This window comes from Cyanistes caeruleus, chromosome 2 (assembly GCF_971803275.1).
Source record: "Cyanistes caeruleus chromosome 2, bCyaCae1.hap1.1, whole genome shotgun sequence".
Lineage (NCBI taxonomy): Eukaryota > Metazoa > Chordata > Aves > Passeriformes > Paridae > Cyanistes > Cyanistes caeruleus.
The window spans coordinates 31515887-31537713 of NC_141702.1; the positions used below are offsets into that span (position 1 = coordinate 31515887).

Below are 21827 nucleotides of genomic sequence, written 5' to 3' on the forward strand. Positions count from 1 at the left end.
ATTTAATTCTTGGTTTGTCAGGAAGCTTCACTCAGGTTATTCTAATGAACAAGAATTGGGACAAAGACCTTCCTATTTACTTAGTAGGAACTAAAATAAGAATAATGTTCTTCAGAGAACAGTAACTTAAAAAAGGTGGCAGAAGAGCAGGAATTACAGAGGAAATCATCAGACCTAGCTGATTCTAATACAAAATTAGTTTTAATTTCTCAGTGTCAAAGTCAAAAGACCACAACCTCTGTGGTTAGAATTTTACAAATTTATGAGCTGTACAAAATTCATCTTGGTCTCATATAGCAGTAGTTGAATTGGACAAATATTTGCTAGTTAGCATGACATATATGCTGCTGTCTTCCTTTGTTAAGTCTCATTCAATATTCCATCTTCCCCACTCCTTGACATCTTCTCATGTGGTACAGTTCATGAGAATGTTTGCTGTTTCTCCTCTGCTGGTGTGCCACAAGTGATCTTTTACTGTGTACAGCCTCTCTTGTGGACTCATTTCCTCTGCCATATCTTCAAGTTCGGTATGTTTCTTAAAATTGCCTAAACTCTGCTTCCTCTGGATTTCTTGAAGCTTCACTGTAACCTCCAGTGGCAGATCTCCTTGTTCATGTGAGGTTTATTTTTATTTCTGCAGCAATACTGAGAATTTTTCACTTCGTAAACAACACCTGAAAGACACTTGGCCTTACAGAAATCTGTTCAGTTGATGTACAAAATATTTTGGATTAGCTTCCTACAATAGATGCTATTTTAATGAGCTATGTTTTTGGTGTATGAAAGGTGCATAGATATACAAAAGTGCTGATTGATTCAATACGATGTATTTGAAAAAAGCATAAAATACATGTATTTCAAAACTGAGGGTTCTTGAAAAATGTCTGCACCACCTCATTGTCAGGATGGTGACATACATGAAACAGTCAGTTGTTGTGGGGGAAATTTCCTACCATTAATTGAATTCCTTCTTTTCAACAGCTTATTTTGATGCAATAGCCATTTAAATATTTGCAGATAAAGTAGTATGGGTTTTTTCAAAGTACATGTTCTTACTCAGACCATCTCCTGCCCTTCATCAATACTTCTCAAGGTGGTCAGGAGGGGAAGAGGCAGAACAGGGAGCAAAGCCAGGAGGGTAGCTTGGGTGAAATGGCTCAAGTAGCAGTTAATACACGGGAAGGTGAGATAGTTTACAGGAAGCTGTACAGGTGTTTGGTAATCCTGTCCCTACCACACTCCTGCTTCTTAAAATTTATTCTTTCAGGAGCATGGATGTTCCAGGCAAATGTTTTCAGAAATGATACAAAGTATTGCAGTTGTGCTTTACTGATTGGGAATTGCCAGTTTAATGTAGAGAAAGTAAGATTTCTCCTTTGCTTAAGGAATGAGGGACTGTCTTGTGTTTTCTTATTAAATAGTAAACACAACAGCAGAGAAGGTATTTCCAGTGTGAATGTTAAGTACAAGTGAATACAAATACAAAAGAGTGGTTCATCTGGAGATACTACAGAAATCAGTTTCTGGTTGCTCAGTATTGAAAACGTGCTGATACATGCAAATACACAAGAAAATGAGTATGCCATAAGAAGAATTTCATCAGCTGTTGTGTTCAAGTTGTCCCAAGCAGTCAGAGAAGGTACCTTTAAAATAAATTTTTATCTAGTAATTCTCAGATGTTGAATGATTACTCTTTGTTTTACATGCATACATCTGCAAAAGGTAGTGACAATTAACAAGGTGGGGTTAAGATTTTCAAAGCAAGCTGGTTTTGAAGGTACTTCTGTGCTGTGCTATATTCCAGTCTATTTCTTCTTTTCCAGTTTGGCAGAAGTCCCTGCTTGACAGTTACTTTGCTGATGTTATTTTAGGTATGAAAAAGCTGCAGTGTGACATGGATAAACTAGAATGTGCTAGAGCACAGTTCTGTAGTGAATTGTAAAAGGAAATAACAAAAATGGTATCAGTTTAATACTCAGTTAAACAGTGCAGCTATAACTGTATTGTAATTAGCTCAAAAATAAATCTCAACTATACCTGCAGTTCATTTGAAATACTGTGTCACCTGCAGTAAAGTGCTGCACGCTGCCTGAGCTTTGATTTAGAGAAGTTTCAGTTGAGCAGTAAACTAGGGTTGCAAAAGTAATTTGTCTGACAATAAGGTACCACTATGTATGAATGTTTCTCTGTCTAGTCTCTTCTGTACGTTTATAGGACCTGTCCCAGAGCATTCTCTTGTAACTCTCTTGCCTGCTGTAATCAGCAGAATTTTCAGCAGCTCTTAAACATACAATTCCAAGGTGGTTTTACTATTAAAAACCCTGTGTGTTTTACAGTGATCGTTTACAACTATACCTATTCTAATTAGTTTATTTTCCTTGGACTTAGCCATTTTAGTGAGTTACTGTTGGTTGTTTAATGAAGTCTAACTTTTCATTTGTTTTAATTAGTTAATTGAGCAATCAGTACAGTGCTTTGGTATAGCAGACTGTTCATAGGATAGTAAGTAGGATCAGATCATGCAAATGCCTGCCTCTGGGCTCTGGAAACATGTTAAAAATTGCATTAGTTTATTTTGCTTTTGTAGAATTCTTTCATCAGATGGTAGCATTTGATTTCCTTTTGAATAGTCTATAACACCCAAATGTAGTTGTATTACATTCTTTTAAAATCAATTCTACTTAGGTAAACATAAGTGGGAGGATAGTGTCTCAACTTTAAACTGAGAAATTTTTTTTTGTTCCCTATACTCAGTGTGTTATGCAGATAATTTTTTTGAGAAAAAAATGTTATTAAACATTAAACATAAAGGGGGAATTATAGTGCAGAAAAAAAGTTAGACATGTTGGTGGGTGTTTTTATTGGAATCTGGGCAGTGATTTGTTTTGCAAGTTGTTTGAACACTAGTTCTAGTGTTTAGACAGTGCTGAATGTGTTAAGTACTCTTACTGATAATTAAGGTAAGGTCTATTACTGCATACCAATTATGAAGAAATAAAATCTAACATTTGAAGGAATAGCTATTAAGTTTACCAGCTTCAGGCAAAGGCTTATTTTATTACTATCCCTCTTGTGCTCAACAGAGATAAAAACTCTAGTACTGGGTTCCTGAGGTCTTTCTATGTAGAAAGAGGAAAGGGCAGCTGGCTTCCCATTTCTGAGCCTAACCTTTGCGAATTCTCTTCTTCATTTTAGAGATGTCTTAATTGTGGAGACCAAAATGATCCAGCAACTTAAAATCAATTAATATATGCTGAGTGTATATATACAAATGTGGGTGACAACTTCTTTTGTCTCCTTTTTTGGAAGCATCATTTAGGTTACTCCTTGTATTGGGTGATGTTGCTATCAAATTTGTTGCCTTAGAGCTTTTAGGCGGGGCCTGAGTCTCTTTGCTTTCACTGTTTTCAGAAACAGTATGCTCTTTTAGCAGTGTGGTGGACTGCATATAGATTGGATTTCAATGGATGCATATTGGCAAAAGAAGTTTGTTCCCATTGATAGTTCTTGTTCACTGTAAGATGCATGTCTGTAAACTGGCTATTCAAGACCTTGTTCAGGAATAGGCTTCATGCATCAGTCTCAAGTCAATGGCACAATATGTCAGATGGGGGTGTAAATAATAGAGCAGGTAATACCTGGTAGATTTTGATATTGCATTTCAATGTGCTCCCTGCCGGAGTTCCATCTGACAGAGATGGAGTGGTGCTAAACCCAAAATGTTACAACTGGTTTTATGTTGCTACTCAGCCTGAAGACTGTATTTATTAAAATTCATTGTCCCATTAATAACTGACTCACTTGTATTTAGATTGCATTCATCCAGTGGTGTCTTAGATGCTTGAAAAGCCTCAGGTACTTTTCTCAAACTTGCATTTCCTGGTGGTGGCTGAATTCAATCACTGCTCTGTCCTCAGCTTGTGACACTCCCCTGTCATAATTTAATAATAAAGTATGAAGTTGCCTTAAGAATAAGTAAGAATGTGAAAAGCTTTGTTCAGTGAACAAAGCAGAAGCATCTGGATGTGAACTGGGAAGATTGGATTCTAAGTTTTGCTGAAATTTTGGCAGTAATTTGAGGGTTTGTTTCTTGTGCAACATGGTTATGTCCGGAGCCCTGACCATACTACTTGGGGTGTAAAAGACAGGCTTGTTTTTAGTGGTTGTGTGACATACCGTTTAACTACTATTTTGAACCAGCATTTTAAATGCAAATGATAGGTTTGTGAAGAAATGAAGGCTTGGTTATGTCCAGAAATAAACTCAGCTATTTAGTAACTATGCCTATGATGGCAGCTGGATCTAGAGGTCAGGTCTGGCTGGAAAAAAAATTCCTTTTTCAGTATCATAAAATAAAGAAAAAATGGCCAAAAGCCAGTTGGCTGAGCAGTTGAGTGAACACAGATGTTTACAGGATTTATTGTAAAGTGATTGCAATGCATGATGAAGATGCTGTTTTGTAGAATTCATGGACTGTGGCAAAAGACTGGAAGTAAACAGAAGTAAATGTGATACTGGAGGTTTTAGAAAATAACTTTCTGTGTGTAGTTAAGAGAAGTTACTATGTTCTGTTCATGGGAGAAAAGTAAATCACAAGTTTCCCAGTAATTTCACATCAAAGTTGCCAAGGAATAAGACAGCTTGCTGTAACTAAGACCAGCAGCATTCTCAAAGAGATCGCAACCAGCCTCTTCCTTCGCTTCAAACTTTTCTAATCTGTTCTTGGAGGCAGAAAAAAGCAGGTCATGTGCAGCATATGCTGACACATCCTCTGAGGTGCAAGAATGTCCTTCTCTGGTTGTAGTTGTACAACTTTCTGGCTTACAGCTGTCCTCCTTTTCCTTGCTGGTGCTTATGGCAAAGGGATCTTCAGCTTTCATTTTTTGTGAGAAATTTTGGTTGTTTTTCCTTCAGATAAGGGGAAAGAAAAAAGTGGGACACTTCTAGGGACACAAGTTTTCCCTAGACTTCTGGTGTTTGTTGCGAGTTTTTTCTTTGCTGCTTGGTAGTCTTATCTTTCATGCTGAGAGAGGCAAGTCACGCTTTGGTGGTATGAGATTACTTTTTACAAATTTTGGAATCACTAAAACATGTCAGTTTAGTATGTGGATGAGTTTTGGAGGGGAGTAAGGAACAGCCAGGAGAAGTGAGCCTTTTAAGCTGAGTGGACTCTATTCTTATTAGGGTACTTTATATCTATAAAGTAGGTTTAAAAGAAACCAAAACCAAACCAACAACAACAGCAAAAAAAACAACAACAACAAAAAAAAACACATGAAAAAAGGGACCAATTCAGCGTATTTAAAATGGCACCATTAGCCATTCATAGTGTGCCAACCTTGGCAACTTTCCTTGTTAACTCAATGACTATTGCGTGCAATCAAATACTCCCTTTTAATTGGGAGCCTATTTAGCTCTATAACTTGAGGAGCATAAGGTTTGGGTATCTTGGCTTTACATCTTTTTCACTTCCAGATCAAAATTATTTCAAAACAATTTTCATGTCGTTTTTCAATAGAAAATAAAGTTCCTTAAAAGGAAGATCTGTAATGTTACAGTATCAGGAGGGTCAGCCTTTAAAAGACTTACAGGATGATAAATCAACTGAGACTAAATATATCTGTGGGTTATTTGAAAGCCATATGCTCAGCCACACAACAAGAGTGTACACATTCGTCTCAAATGCCAAGAAGCTGGATTTCTGCTCACGTCTCAACATGTGTTGTTGCAAAAATACAAATATTTGTACACTAAATCAAGTACAGGTAAGTATCAATTAGTCATGACCCACTGCATGCACATACATATATATCTGTGTCTTTACATGTGTCTCCATATATGTATATATACACACTCCTAGCATAGTCTTGGCTTTGAATCTATCTTGCACTTCTAATTTGATCATGAGATAGACTCCCTTCTTGGTTCACAAGTTAGGAAAGCTGGATAAAGAGCTTCAGGGAGCAGTGTCTGGATCCCACAAAAAATGCTTGTGTTCTTCAGTCTTCTCCATGCTGAAGTCCAAGGGGTGTCCTCTGTAGGCAAAGCATTGTGAGTTGGAGAAAGGCTGGCTCCAGTCTGCACCGGCTGTCTCCTTTCATACTGAATAATAGAATAAAGTCTGTGTAGTAAATCATGATGGTTGATTCCATTTGTAAATAAAGTGTTTTGATTAATTCTATTTTTTTTTTCTTGCAGGTAATACTGGATAGATCCCACAATGGAAGACGGGAAGCCTGTTTGGGCTCCACACCCAACTGATGGGTTTCAGATGGGGATGATTGTGGACATTGGACCCAACAACTTAACTATTGAGCCTTTGAATCAGAAAGGCAAGGTAAGTGTCTCACAAAGGAAAAGAGAAAAAAGTCTACAAGAAACCACCTTACCTGTAGGCCGGTTCTTTGCCACTACCTTCAACTGCACAGAGCCTGAAGGAGTGGAAAATCACTTTTCTCTTTGAAGTTTGGCTAAGGATCTTTCTTCAGCTTTAGCTTGTATTGCAATGGACCTCTCACACTTAAAAGAAGTGCATACTTTGTCAGTTATCTGCATGTGCATTTAGTACGTACCCATGAAAGAGAGGAGGTTTGAATCTCCATAGCCATTTGATTCAGTACTGTATACTTTATTTTCCTCAATTAGACACTGATTAAGAGCCTGCTGTTGAGGTTAGCTTCTCTCTTTTCCCTTCCTGCATAGGAAGGGTCCTACAGGGATGTGCTGGGCCCTGGCTAAGATTAGATACCATTAGACTGATGAGGACTGAGAGATGAATCCTCTTAACTCAAGTACCCTGAGAAGTAATATGATGTCAAACAAAGGTCCTATGGAATTGCTACATCAAATTAAAGTCAAAATAAATGTAACTTTTAAAATGAAGACCTAATTCATCCTAATTAGAGTGTTCCAATGTCTTGATTTATCATGACATCTTTCAGACTCACTATGTTGTAACTAAATGTCAGTTTTTATAGAAAGCACCTTGTAGCTTTCAATTAGCCTAATTCAAGTGGTCAGATTCCTGGGTTGTACTAGCTAGAATAAGATTAGCACTGCCTTAGAAATTGTAATTTTGGTATTTTTGTATATATTTTTGTGCCCTTTCTAATAGTTTTGTTTTTTCTTTATATTCAAGGATGTAAAAAAGACAACACTGTTTTATAACTTCTTTTTTTTATGTCAGCAATAGGAGAGAATGCCTTGTCACAGGTCAAAAGGTTATGCACCAGTCCTTCCTTTTGGGGGAATGTTTATAGGCTTTCTTTTTTTTTTTTTTGCATCTTGGAGAGGAAGTTGATTTTGTCTTCCTTAGAAATACAAATCAAGTGTAGCATCTGATTTTTGAGTGAGAGAGATAAAGTCTATAGGTTTCGTAGTAGTAGTATTCATTTGTCAGTTTGAGGAGGAGCAGGATTATTCAGTCAAGGATATTAAATATTCCAAATGGCTAATATTAAAATGCCTTAAATATATTTCACCCCACTGCTGTTTCTGTTTATATTCCCCAGTGGTCCTGATGCCATAAAGAACAAAAGGCTTTACACTGAAACAGAAACGATAAGAATATTTCTGAGTCACTATTTATTTCTAACATGTGTTCATTTCAGGGACCATATATCATTAAAAAAAAATAACAAAAAACAACAAGAAATGATCCTAAAGTAAAAGTAATTTGTTTCATGCTTTTCTCAACAAAGATATCTCTTTTGTCTAGGGAGTTTGTTATTCTGCTGTTGGCTGTTTTGAATTAAGCGGATCAATTAAGAGCCTAATGCTTATTCATCTAAGGGAACAAGCACTTCACGGTCTAAATGCTGTAGAGATTATGGTCCTATATTTTTGACTATCAAAATTAATTAACCTATTAAAAAAGGTGGAGTAAAAAGTTTTCTTGGTTACCTTCTCAGTCTTTTCAAGCTGTCACTGATTTCTTTTTAGAGAAACATTTCTCATTGCTTTTTGACTTTTTAAGACTACTCTGTCCTTGTGCACTTACACATTTGAGGTAGTCAGCATTAATACTCATTATCACTTTGTTTTCTTAAAATGGTAGTTCAGAAGTGCTCTTCAGCAAGAATGCATGATCCAGCAGCTCCAGAGTTGCCTATGATAATTACAGGGAGGAGAGGAGTAACCTGATCTTGTAAACATATCCGGGCAGTGTAACTTATTATTATTTTTTAATCTGGGTCATTACCATGTCATATATATTCTCTGTAGGTACTGGTAACTAACCAGAGGTCACAGTATGAAAAGGAAATGTGTATGCATGTGTTTGATTATTGCCTTTTATGACACTGTTGTCAATAATTGCTGCAGTATAGGCTGCAAGGCAGCAGTTTCACCATGTCTCAAACCCCTCCCTCCCATCCTTACCTCTAGCCAGCCCTGGCACTGCAAGGTGGCACTTCCCAGCTCAGCCTGCCGAGCTGTGCAAACGAGGTCAGAGAACAGATCCAGTTGAGGCAAGTGGAAAGTTTTCAGCATGGCAGCAAGCAGTGGAAGGGGGGCAGAGGAGCTGAGGCCATTGTGGTGGCAGGTTGCTTCACATTATGAAACCAAGTTATTCAGTCCAGACTCTGTGAAGGTCCAACACATCAATTCACTTAAACCCCAGCAACAGCATTTTTGGGCACCACAGCCCATCCCCAAGTGTTTACAGTTCTGTGCAGAGGCTGTGTCTAAGGGAGGTGGGGATCTGAGTCACCCAGCGTGCCCTGCACAAAGTACTGCAAGCCTCAGGAGAGTTTTACTGGAACAGAGGATGAATGTGTTACGTGATGGGAACCTCTTCCCAAAAAGTAGATCATTGGCTTGCATGGCTCATAAATGCCAAGACTGGAAAAAAAGCCAGAGAAACTGGAGAGTGCTTTGCTAATGAGCATGGTCCCACCTAGAGTTGGAGTCCTGCCCTGAAAACGGGCTCCAAACTGGATTTGGGGTACCAGAGCTGGCAGTCCTGGCCCATAGCCCACCAGCAGTCACATGCTGGTGGTACAAGGAATGAGGCAGGTAGAAAGAGAACCAACTACTAAACTCAACTAGTATTACACTGTCATTTCTTCTTAAAGTGTTCTTTTCTAAATGTACTGGTATTTGTAATCTTGGCTCTTGTTGCATATTACTTTTTATTCTTTGAGGCTAAAACGAGGAGAAGGTAGATGACAATGAAATTTCAAAATGGGGAATTTACTCTTTTACTGGAGGTAGCAAATATAAATAAGTGATTAGGAAGAGATTCACTGGGGCATCTTACAGGGCTTGTACCCTGAGATGCCATTCTGGGCGCCATGGGACACTGAGGAATAGGGGGCAGGCGCCTCTTACAGCTTCAGCAGTCATGAGTTTCTGGCAGTCACTGGGAAGGTGTGAGGTGCTGCCGGCGCTCACTGACACCTATCCTGCCATCGAATGAGAGACACCTTATGGCTCTGTGCCACCTCTGAAGGGTCATGGAAGGCTTTATGGGCCACCTGCTCTGGTATGCTGTGAATAACCAGAAAGGTATTTTTCCCAGCCAAGTATAAAGGAATAAATGTACTTTGAAAGTAAGGATCAGAATGTTCAAAGTTCAATGCTTCAAGCTAAGGTGGTTTTGCTGGGTTTTTTTTTAACAGTGAGGGCAACTTGCTTGCATGAGACATGCTTTTGTCTGTCTTACACACGGTTTGTACTGCTATAGGTTGGTTTGTGAAATACAGCTGAGAGTAGGGATGTCTCCTGTCTATATCTGGAAGGTAAAAAGGAAGGCATGGTTACACATATTAGATTACATGGTAGAAATAAGATCCTGCTTGAATGGAAAGATATCTTTTTTCACTCATCTAGTTTCTGGGAGAATAGTTAAGATTGCCATTGGATTTCAAGGGTTGCTTCATTACAAAGATGACCAAAAAACTCCTTCAGAATGCCCTAAACCTTGTTTTGCTTCCTAAGACCACTTTATTGTCTCGTAAGATTAATACACTCTCCACTGTCTTGGAAAAAACTTGTCTTAAGCTACGATTAATGCAAAAGTCTTCCCTCAGTTATCTGAAGTTTTATTTCCTTAAAATAATTGTTTAAAAAAAATAAAAATGGGACAATATAATAAAGAATTTCTTTAGATATTTTCTTATTGATAGATCTGATACCTGCCTATTTTTCTGTTTAAAATACTAGATTTTAATACTCAGAGCTCTGCTCATCTAGCTATCATACTTACCTACGTAACAAGTACCTTACTTTACATAAAGCAGTATTCCAACTGTGACATACAGCAGTGAATTTTTTTTGTTGACCTAGTTGAAACTATACCTATATTCTTATCTAAAAAAGTCCAAGAGAAACACATTAGCTTTCAGATAGGAGAATGATACAGCATGAATTCTCTGAATTCTCTTTTTTTTCTTTCCTTTAAATTTATTTTGAATCAGAAGGCTGAGTGATGAGGACATTGAAAAAGCCCTTCCTCTTCTGGAAGAGTTCTAGCATGGCTGACTTTAGCACTAGAAATGTTAAAGTATCACAAGTTTATGAAGAGTCTCACAGAATAGCTGGGAATCGTGTTCATTCTCTCCTCTGTTAGTGGTTAATGGGTTTACACATCAGCAGACAAGAACAAGAAATGAAGTTATATTTTTGTGAAGCTGATCATATTATTTTTAAACTTTCCCACTGTTTCATGCACAGGGAACTGATCATGGGGGGAACTGTTGTATTCAAATACATCTTTACCAAACAAGATTTACCTTTACTCTTGACAAACTTGTAGAGAAAATTATGAGGATAATATATAATTAGAGTAATACTGTGAGAGGGAGGAAAGGGTGTGGTGAATCTCTGCCCTGTTGAAACTCTGAATATCCCCAGGCATCTTTCTGAGGTAGGTAAAGACGTTGAAGCCTTCCGTGGCCCTCACAAACTCTGATAAAGGATATTTTGGAGGAAGTTGGTGTGATGGATGTTTAGATGTTCCAATGTCATCGAGCAGCTTTGTTTCACTTAGGAAAACATCTTGTACATATTTTTTGCATTAGATCCTGATAAAGGGATGACAAAATATATTTTATTATGGCTACAAATTGCATACTTTATGATAACTTGGTAGGGAAGGGACATTGTAGATTTAATGTTTTCCAGCTGGCAGCGATTAGTTCTGCTCTGAGACATTTTTAACCCTTCCCACTTCAGAGAAAGTTGGAATTTGCAATTGTTAATGATGGTGTAAGCCCCAGGACCCCTCATATTGTTGTGCTCAAGCAATTATGAAACAAGTTGCTGTCTTTCTCCTAAATTTTCCTGTGAAGTGTTTGTCATGAGACTACCTTGCTGAGTACGATGTTAAACAAGCAAACGTGTTTGTTTATTAAGTTCATTCTTTAGATCCAGTTGGTTGCCTTTTCAAATATTAGACTAGACTTCTTGTCTCCATTTCCATGGGGAAAAGGAGCCTGTGCCTGCAGTGGCATGGTGGCTGTCATGTTTAATTGGTACAACAGGGGTTTTGTTCATTCATCGCTAGCTCAAACAAGCTGTTACTACAGCAAACAAAAAAATATAATGAAAAATCTGCTTTGTACAATAGATATTTTTGTGCAAATGCTGTAGTGCATGTGTGCTTGAATGTTTTTGCTTCCTTTTTACAGAAATATAAATTATGATTTCTGGAGATGAAAAAAGAAACAAAGTTGCTTTTGTTATTAATTTTCCAGTTGGGTGTGAACACTTGATAAATGGCTGTTTTGTATAAATGGAATACAAGGGTTGAAGGAAGATCTTGTTTTACTTTAGTATTGATTTATTGAAGAAAAAACCCCAATAAACAACAACCAAAGCTACAATATTTGGTGATACAGAGGATGTTATGTTTTGAACATTAATATTTTAAGTAGTAATATTTTAAACCAGCATATCATAATGACAGCACAGTCCTTTGACTGAACTAATTATTTGCATTTTATTCTTTCTTCTTTGCAAAACAGAGTAAATTGTGTGTCATTTATAATGATGTTATCTTTGCAGTACTTTTATTAGTCTTGTCTTTTGTATTGCACAGTACGACATGCAATTTTTGACCTCAGAATCAAATATTATTGCACTAAAATATATATTACAGTGAATTCATTTTTATAATGTAGTGTAGTAATATAAATGCAGCAGCTTTTTGTCTGCATCTAGTAACTCAGTAAAATTTCCAATTCTGAAGTATAAAGCTGGTGACTTCATTTGAAATCATGCACAAGTTGCATGAGATGTCTTTGAACTATATTTCTATTTTATAGAATTCTGACAATGTTAATGTTTCTTATCTAACAGACTTTCCAGGCAGCTATCAATCAAGTGTTTCCTGCAGAGGAGGATAGCAAAAAGGATGTGGAAGATAATTGTAAGTTATGAATTTAAAAATAAATTATGCATTTGAAAAAAGTATCTGCAATGAAATGAATATTGTTTCCTTACAAGCTTCCTGTTTCTTCCTTGTTATCTTTGTTCAAATTTATGTATGACCTTTGCTAGTCCTTTAAACTTCTTAAAGGAAGCCCATTTTAAATATAGTTTATTGTGGGTTTTAGTTTTCCTTTAAACACTTTAGAGGAATTGACAGTTACACAATTCCCATATAGAACTGTTGCTTGACTTCAGAAATAGTCCATTCAGCATTATGGATGTAAATGTACTTTTTATAGTGCGGCAAAAGACTCAGTGTCTTTATCAGTACCTGTATTTGTATAGCATTTTCTTGCATTTAAGGAATTTCTCAGATAGGATTCCTGTGGAGGTAGAGGTAATGGAAAATAAGTTGTAAGATTATCTTCCCAAACCCGGGAATAGGAATCTGGACCTATCAGGACCACTGAAAACCGATAGATTTGAATTGGATACAGGAGTGCTGGTGGAGGAGGAGTTTTAAGGTGAGCTTGTAGAATAAATGTCACTGTTGATCTGCAGGGTTTTTATTTTGTTAAATATATACTTAGGTGGATGGAAACAGTTGTCAAATCTGGGGAGAGGGGGAGAGAATACTGAGAAAGCTGAGTTGAGTGCTTTGATCAGCTTTTGGACAATTGTTAAATATTTTGCTATTGCTGCTCTCTATGAGCAAATCACAGAGCCTTTCCTGTCTTAATTACCGATGAAGGCAAGTCTTTTAAACATTTCCTATAGTGTTTACTGCTTGGTGGAAATACTGAAGACTTTTTAAATAGTGGGCAAAAATATCTTCTATTGTTCTTCGTTTAAAATAGAGACTAGAGGTCTGGTCTAAATGATGTAACCTCAGTTCCTGTCCTGGAATATTTACATCCCATGACAGGAAATGCAGCTGTTACAGCTTCTCCACGAGAAGCAAAAAGATGAGATCGGAGTCTTACGATCTGATTTAGATGGTGCAGTGTAGTTAGAACCAACCTGGTAGCCTTAATTCCAGCTGCTTATATTTTTGTAAAAAAGGATGTGGGTTTAAACTTTTCAAAGCTGTTACCTGTATTCTCTGTACATGGTGATTGTTAGGGAAATCCACTTAATCTGTGCATCTGTCCCAATGATTTTGTGATTTCTCTTTATCCTAGTCAGAGAATTGAAATCTGGAATGAGATTATTGAAGTAATTTAAAATTCCAACAGAATACTGTTCAAGTAAGTTAATCAGATAAAATATCTTCTTTGGCTTCCTGAGAAGATAAAATTTAAAAATACTTTGTTCAATAATCCTTTCTGTATCAAACATTTTGTTAACTTTCCTGACATATTCCAATTTGCTGCTCATAAGTTGCAGTTCATTTGCAGGATGTGTGAATCCCAAATTCAGTTTCCTTCTCTGTCAAGAGAGTATTTGTGCTGGGTATCATTGATTTTTAAGAAAACCTATACTGTTCTAAAAAATCCTGAAAGGTGGGTATAAGAACAGGGTATCGGATAAGATTGTTAAAAAACCCCCAATTCTACAGATGCAGCACCTTGCAATTACTTCATAAAATAATTTTCAGTAGAAATCCTGCTTTGTGGTATATGCAGAAGAGGCACTGTAAATTTGGTATTAACCAAACTTCCTAACTTTTAGTGCCTCACTTCATTAACGTGAACTTTGTGTGTGTGTAAGTAAATATATGCACAACTAAGTGCACATATATACAGTGGTTATATTTAGACATGAGCCATATGAATATTCAGAATTCTCTCTCTCTAGTGACTTCCTTTGCCTTTGGATATGGATGCCTCTTCTAAAGGATTTATTCTAAAGAAGATGCATTTTGAATTTGCTGACATAAGCCTTTGTTTGCATGTCTTGAGGTGGTGGCATTCTCCATTTGCACACTGAGTCTGCAGGTGTAGCTGCTTTAATTGCAGTGAGAACACTGGGGACACAATAAAATCTGGTCTTGTTTGCTTTTTAGATAAACAGCCTAATAAAAAGTTGATGATTAACTGCTTCCTTTAAAATAGTGCAGACTCTGAGAGGTTCCTACAAAGATAGGGTCAAGGATTTTTATAGACAATTACTATGTAATAGTTTCTCATCTCAATATTGAGAATCCAAATTACTTCAAGTTTGCTAATCTGTCACCATGCTATCCCCTCCCAAGAGACATAAGGGGCTCCCCTACATACAGGGGCTGGAGGAGACTTCCAACTTTCATTAGAGCAAGAAGGAGTTTCTGTTTCCAGCCCATTTCCTTTTCTCTTGGGATGATGCCAATAAAAGAGGCGAAGGCAGACCTGCAGTTTGTGGTCCCAGTGCCATTTTCTCAGCCATGTGAACCGAGAATGCCTGGGGAGGGGAGGACGAGTCTTGCTGTGCAGCACCGGGTGTTGTACTCGGTACTGCAACTACCAGTGAGTGTGGGGCTGTGCAGGAATGTGTGTCTGCTATGGTGGCAGAGGAGGAACTGTGGTGATGGGGGCCAGCCTGCTGTTTCAGGAAGGAATTGTGCACAGCCATGATTTCAAGGCTGTTCTGATCAAAGGGAGAGTTTACCTAGGGTAAAGCTGAAGCGTGCCTCTGCCAACACATTAATATGAGTGCGAGGGATTTTGTGCAGGAAGGTTGTTTCTTCTGAACAAATCAGAAGCTATAAGGTCATTTGAGAAGTGTGAATGATTCCAGGTATTTGGAACAAAGCTGTATTTAGTCATGTGATGGAGGGAGGGGCTGTTACTCAGCAGAGCTATGCAAGCCAAAGGGAGGCTGCAGTTGGCTGGTGAACCTGACTTTGCATCAGGCCAGTCTAGTGCAGGTAAGTAGGGGACAGAGCCACAGCCACTCCTCAGACCACTGCAGGAGGAAGGGTAAAAGATGGAAAACAAAAACAGATGTTTTTGAGAAGCTCACATTTTCCTTTGCCAGTATATTGTGTTTCAGCAGGAGGAGTGTTAAAAGAGATGTTAAGAACTGCTTACTGAATTTCAGGTATCCTTGTGGGGCAAGGTGGCTGGGCAGCTTGACTTTAGATCATACAAACTGGCAGCCCTTTTTGCACAATTGTGTAAATAAGTTAGAATGCTTTTTTGCTGTTGCAGCCCTTGGGAAATGGTGCCAGTTCAACGTAAAGCAACTTTGTTGGTCATTATAGATGAGAGGTGTGTATGTGACTCTTGTGTGAGGTGTAAGGTAGCGGTTGCTATTACAGAATCACAGAACCAATCATGTTGGAAAAGACCTCTGAGATCACAGAGTCCAGCCTCTGACCTAACGCCACCGTGTCAACTACACTGTGGCATTAAGTGCCATGTCCAGTCTTTCCTTAAAAAGAAAATACATTAATGGTACAGTGCTTACTCCATCCACAAGTTGGATGTATACATCCATATAGTTGGATGTATACAAGTTTTTATACCATATTAGTGTAAGGTTTATCAGCATGGCAGTCTGTCAATCACTACACAAAATAGTGTTGTACATTTGATTTTAAGCGGTGAGATAAAAAGGACTGAGTATATTTGAAAATGAAGGCTCTGTAATGAGTAGTGCCCTCATTTGGTTTAGGGATAATATTTTTAACAGTGTTACAGTGGGAACTGGTAATTCTGGAATTAAGGCTGCTGACACTTTCCAGTGCTCTACAGCAGAGCCAGAGTGTAAACCCATACAGTCTGAAGCTTTCTGTGGGTGCTACCACCCTGTAACATTTCAGCAGTTACAGACTCACAGAATGTTCTGATCTGGAAAGGACCCACAATGGTCATTGAGTCCAGCTCTTAAATGAATAATAGCCCATACAGGGATCAAATCCACAACATTGGTCTTAGTAGCACCATGCTCTGACTGAGCTAATGTCAGGGTCAGGTGTTTTATGTTAAAAAATAAAAGAGAAAAATACAGCTAGTTTTTAGTGTGTTAGCATTTTTTTTTCCCTCTTAACAGTTTCTCTGAGGAGGCCTAGTACTCACAAAATTCAGAATTGAAGCAGGGAAGGCTAGGTTAGTGCCTGGTATAGTGATGCTGCTGTTGCTGCCTCCAGATCAAGATTAGATGTTTATATTCATCAATTCAAAAATCACCAGGAACCAGCTGTTACTCCAAATGTCAGTTGGCTGGCATTACCCTGGGGACACTGTTGCTGAGATTGGAGAAGGGAGCTGGAAGAAAGGAAGGAAACAGTCGTTGGTAAGGGATTTTGTTAGGCACCAGTTTCTGCTCTTAGAGGCTGGTGTGAAGGCAGACACACCGTGTTTGACTGACAGACTGGTAAAAGGAGCTACACTGAGCAGAGCCTGTTTTTGAGGCTCCTGCAGTCTGACTCTTTGTTCAGCGGTTTTCTCTAACTCCAATTGTACAGTTAAGAGCAGGTCTGTGGTTTTTAACATGTATATTGAGTCAGTACTCCTGCCTCAAGACAATGTAAAGAAATGATAGGATTAAACTGTAAACAAAGAGAGGGGAAGAAAATTCTCCTTAATTCAAGATTTAGTTTTTTGTCTGTACTTAAAGGTAGTCCTGAGCTCTTAATGGTATGTGATTTTTTTTTTTTTTTACTCATAGGTTCCCTGATGTATTTAAATGAAGCCACTCTCCTTCACAATATCAAAGTTCGGTACAGTAAGGATAGAATTTACGTAAGTATTGTGTGTCATGAAAACCAGTCTAATAGAGATGTCCTTTCAAAAATTCACCAGGTGTTTCCAGTTCTGTTTTTTTTCCTATAACAGAACTGCTAAGAAGGAAAAGTCGAGGTTGTAGGCCTATTTTTTTTGCCTTTTTTCCCCTTACATTATACTTTTAGATCAGAATCCCATTTGATTTTTAGCAGGCAGAGAAATAGGTTTTTATCTACACGACTGTTCATGTGCAACCATAGCACAGCTTTGTATCACAATTGTTCCTACAGGTAACTTATTTCATTGTTAACAAAGATGGCTTTCTTTCTTCATTATTTTTGAACGAAGCAAACAGGTGCCGTCTTTGACACCTCCTAGCTCAGATGTCCATCTTAATCTTTTATATTGCTATCAAATTGCCTAATTGTACTTAATGAATTCTGACTAAATTACATTTTGTCCTTGCCATCTGCCCAGACACTGACAGCTGTGAAACAGAAGATAAGGGTTTTCTTTCTTTCTTGTTTTTTTTCCCTAATACAAAGCTGGCTAGGGATAATACAAAACAGTTCTACATATTTTTAAGTGTCTGTGTTAAAATAATCAACTTTTCTTTTAGCATATATTTTAGGATTAATTTAGCTCAACCCTTTTATATAAATGTAAAAAAAAAAAAAGGTATAATTGTATTCTTCTGTTGCAGTTAATTTACATAGCTTTAAATTTTTTATGTCTCAAGATCTTGTCCCAGCTTTAAAATAAATAAATAAAAAAAAAATAAAAATGGCCATTTGATGAATGATGTTGTGGAAAAATAATCCTTAAAGAAACCCAACCAAACAGTAAACCCCCCAAGGAAGTAGAATTCAGAATATGAGCTAATCATGAGGTAGGATAGTATTTTTGTTCATAAAGCCTTTCTTCAGTGTAAACAAGTACTACTAATACGTTGTCCAGAACATGTATTTTCTGAAGGAAAGTTTATAATTTATGTACATTTCCCTTGTAAACAGTTTTATGCCTTTATATATATATCTATATATTTATCTTGTTATTAACAGGAAAATTAATATTAGGCTTTCAACTCTTGAAGAAAAGTTTTCCTTTGATGAAATAAGTGCGGAAAATAGAACTATCTAAGAAATACCATTTATTGTGTGGTCCAGCCTTCTATTAATGTATTACACAATAGAGTCCAAATTTCACTTTCCTAGGGACATTCGCAGTAACAACAAAGCAAATGAGTTATTCAAGCTGAAGATCTACCTCACTTTCTTCAGGTCTTTTCCTGCAAATCTGATTTTTAATTTGATTCTGACTTTTCTTCTTCCTGGTATGTAACCTGGAAATTATAACCAAACTATATGAGTTTCTTTCAGAAACATTAAAAAACCCCTCTCTTCAGTCTTCCTTGTCCTATGGAAAGGTAAAAAGCAGCCTTTGTCTGAGGTTCTTCTCAAATACTTTCTCTGTGAGAGAACATTTGCATTCTGTATTTCTCTCTGTGGAAGCAGCTATAGCTAATTTTCTTTTGGCTGAATGCTTTTATTGCCTGGCTTGAATGCATTCCCAGGCAGGATCCTGTCAGTCCTTCCTGCTGAGTTGCTTCCATTAGATACTGAAAAGCTATCCTCCTCACTGGAGGACAGTGTGTTATGCTATCCATGAGCTTAGTTTATTCGCTTTTGAGCAGGAGGTTTTGGCATCCCACCCTTGATCCAGTATTGCAGACAATAGGAAATAATTTAAAAGAAGATAGGGAGAAAGGTCAGATTCAGGACATACTCCACAGCTCAGTGGTTAGGAAATTTTCCCAGGATAATTTCACAGAAATGCTGAGAAGATAATTAAAGGAACTTTAAAAATATATTCTGTCTTGTATTTGCGTTAGCTGGAGAGAATCATAAATGCAATTGTTATATGGAGGGTATCATCTGCAATAGTAATAGACAACTGCTGTTAACCACTTGCTTGGATACTGCCTAGTAATTTGCTGTTCATGGTTTTCTTCACAGACCTATGTAGCCAACATTCTTATTGCAGTGAATCCATACTTTGATATACCCAAGTTTTATTCTTCAGATACTATTAAAAAGTACCAGGGTAGATCGCTGGGAACATTGCCACCACATGTTTTTGCAATTGGTAGGTACTGAGCCTGTATTTGTCTCTTAAAAAACAAACATTGAATGCTTCACAGTTTTCTGTAAATTGCTACCTGTAGCAGTAATTAGTTTATTTTGAACTATTACACAATAAAACTACTAATGGCTAAAATTGCAAATCTTCTTATCTTTGAGATGCAGTTTGAAGAACTTGGAAATGTACAACTGTAACAACTCTGTTATGATTATTCTGAACTTCCAGTGTTTTAAGTTTAAGCAGTTTAAATATAATTTGCAATCATTTAAAAAAAAAAAACCAACTAAAAAATAAATAAATTCACATTTTATAAGTTAAAAAGGCGTAATAATGATCTGCTCTGCCTTTCAGTGTAGTAATTTTCTTTGCCCTATATTATATTGCCAGAGCACATACACTGTTTCCTTTTTACATGCTTGTGTTACAGACAGAAAGTACATTGAAATGTTATTTATGGCTTAAATCTGATTCCAATCACTTTTGAAAATAAAAAATAATTGTAAACTATAATCAAAAGTCTGACATGTTAAAAGTCTTCTTACTGTTTTGTATTTTATTTTGAAATCAAAATTAGAATTACCTGGGGTTTTAGTACATATTGAATCATAAGAGAGATTTTTTTCAAATTTCCTCAGATGTTACTTGTTGCAAAGTAGAACCAAAAGTTTCCCTTTTAAAAATATATAAACTTGACATTGATTGCTATTTTGTAAATATGTTTAATTAAAAAGATTTAGTTCTAGATTGTTGGTTTTGTTTGATTCTGGATATAGTTGAGTAGGCCTTTGTTTGAGTTCTTTTCAGTGTTGAAAGAATTACAAAGAAATAATTATAGTATAAATGAAAGAGAAACAGAATTTAATTAAATAATTAAATTAATACATTCAACTGTAAAGACTTAATTTCTCTTCCTGAAAATGTTAAATTTTAATTTTTTCATTGAAGCTTAACTTTATCCTTGGAACTCTGCTGAGTATTGATTTTTGTCATGTTGACCATATTCTTCTTTTTAAGCTGATAAAGCATTCCGTGACATGAAAGTGCTTAAGATGAGTCAATCCATCATAGTCTCTGGAGAATCAGGAGCTGGCAAGACAGAAAACACTAAATTTGTTTTGAGGTTTGTATGTTTGCACCAAAGTTAGTACATGTATCTCTTGTGTTTATGCAGTTGGTTGCGATAGAGGCAGACCTAACTAAGGTAATCAGTGGGCTTAAGATACAATTCAGTAAGATATGTATTAACTTCTGCATTCACTTTATTACAAGAAATTGAGTTAAACTTAAATGCTGACATGATAATGTGCAGAAACAGCTACATAGAGAAATTTTAACTCAATTGTTCTGACATTATGTAGTTATTATGGTTTATGATGCAGTCATTTTGGTATTGCACATCTGGTATTGTGGTTGATAAAAAAACGTAAGTAGACATTTTAACTGTATCTCGCAAGACACTATTGGTTGTGCCATGAATGTGTATTTCTGTGTTCTCCCTTAGGTGTTTTTTTAGTTACCTTGATTATCTTTTAAACTTGAATATACTTTACCCTAATTTGCTGAATAAGCCTCAATAGTGGGATTTATTTATTGATGTGCATGTACAACCAGTACTTAATCAAGTGTATTAAACTACATGGAAGCCATATTACTGATATATATCAGCCATGCTTCCATATCTACATTATCTCTTAACAGCTTTTTATCCCTCTGGAACACTGTAACTGGAAAGAACTGCTCCATTAAATACACCTATGTCATAGGTGGCCCAATTATGCAGGGAAGCACAGTGCAGGCAGTGTAAATACGCTCCCTTGCCCCGCCTTGGACTTGTTTTCCTTTATAAATATTTAATTCTCTTTTCCCTAACATCATGTATTTTCTAGTATTTCTCTACAGCAGGGGTATTCTTTTCCACATGGCGTGAAGAATTATCACAACCTGTCTGTCCTTCATACTGCTCTGCTCTGGGCAACCTTTCATAGAGAGCTGTAGGAACTGCAAGGTGCATGTAAAGATTTTTTATAGGGGACATTCTGATTCTATTCCTGAGAAGAGTAACAAAAAAAAGATAGCAGGCATTGGAAGAATATCTCACAAGAGATATTCTTGGAGATATTCTTTTAAATATATTAAAGGAGATTGTTCTTTGGCTTCTCAGCAAAGGAAGAACTCATTACACAACAGGCGAATATCATTGCTGTTGCTTCTCCCCACCACCCTCCACCACAGAGTCCATGTACAAAACATAACAGAGTTCTAAAAGCTGGAAGATTTTACCCTAGTGTGATTAGAAAGTTAAAGGTACTAGTACAGCTCTTTTAGTGCTTCTGAAGTTTTTTGGAAGGTCCCATTTTCAAGAGCTGTTTTTAACTTGTCCCAGATTCACATGTGAAGTTCCAGAAATCATACCCTGTGAGCAGGGGAAAAAAATCTAAAAAAAGACTGGAACTTTGAAGCAAGTACATTGTGGTTTTACTTTCTAATTATTTCTTCAATTGCTAAACTAAATCTTGCTTTAAACATACACCTGTAATTTCTTATCCTCACCATCTCCATGTGGATTTCTATTAACACTGATTGATTTGAATACAGAAACTGTATGGAGGGCAACAGTATTAAATTCAGGAAACAGACATGAAACCTTACGTGTTTAGTAAGATTATT

At 36.9% G+C, this 21827-nt stretch overlaps 1 protein-coding gene across 7 annotated transcripts in view; it reads left to right on the forward strand.

Moving 5' to 3' along the window:
• The window catches only part of MYO6 (myosin VI), a 102610-nt gene that overhangs the window by 22543 nt on the left and 58240 nt on the right, over window positions 1–21827 (forward strand). For all 7 annotated transcript variants that reach the window (XR_015282964.1, XM_086876307.1, XM_086876308.1 and 4 more), the window contains exons 2-6: window positions 6199–6337; window positions 12301–12370; window positions 16963–17036; window positions 19034–19163; window positions 20175–20280. Coding sequence is in view for 6 of the 7 variants with exons in the window: in XM_086876307.1 (XP_086732433.1) it covers window positions 6221–6337; window positions 12301–12370; window positions 16963–17036; window positions 19034–19163; window positions 20175–20280 (497 nt within the window). In the remaining variant the exon portion in view is untranslated. The remainder of the gene's footprint in view (window positions 1–6198; window positions 6338–12300; window positions 12371–16962; window positions 17037–19033; window positions 19164–20174; window positions 20281–21827) is intronic.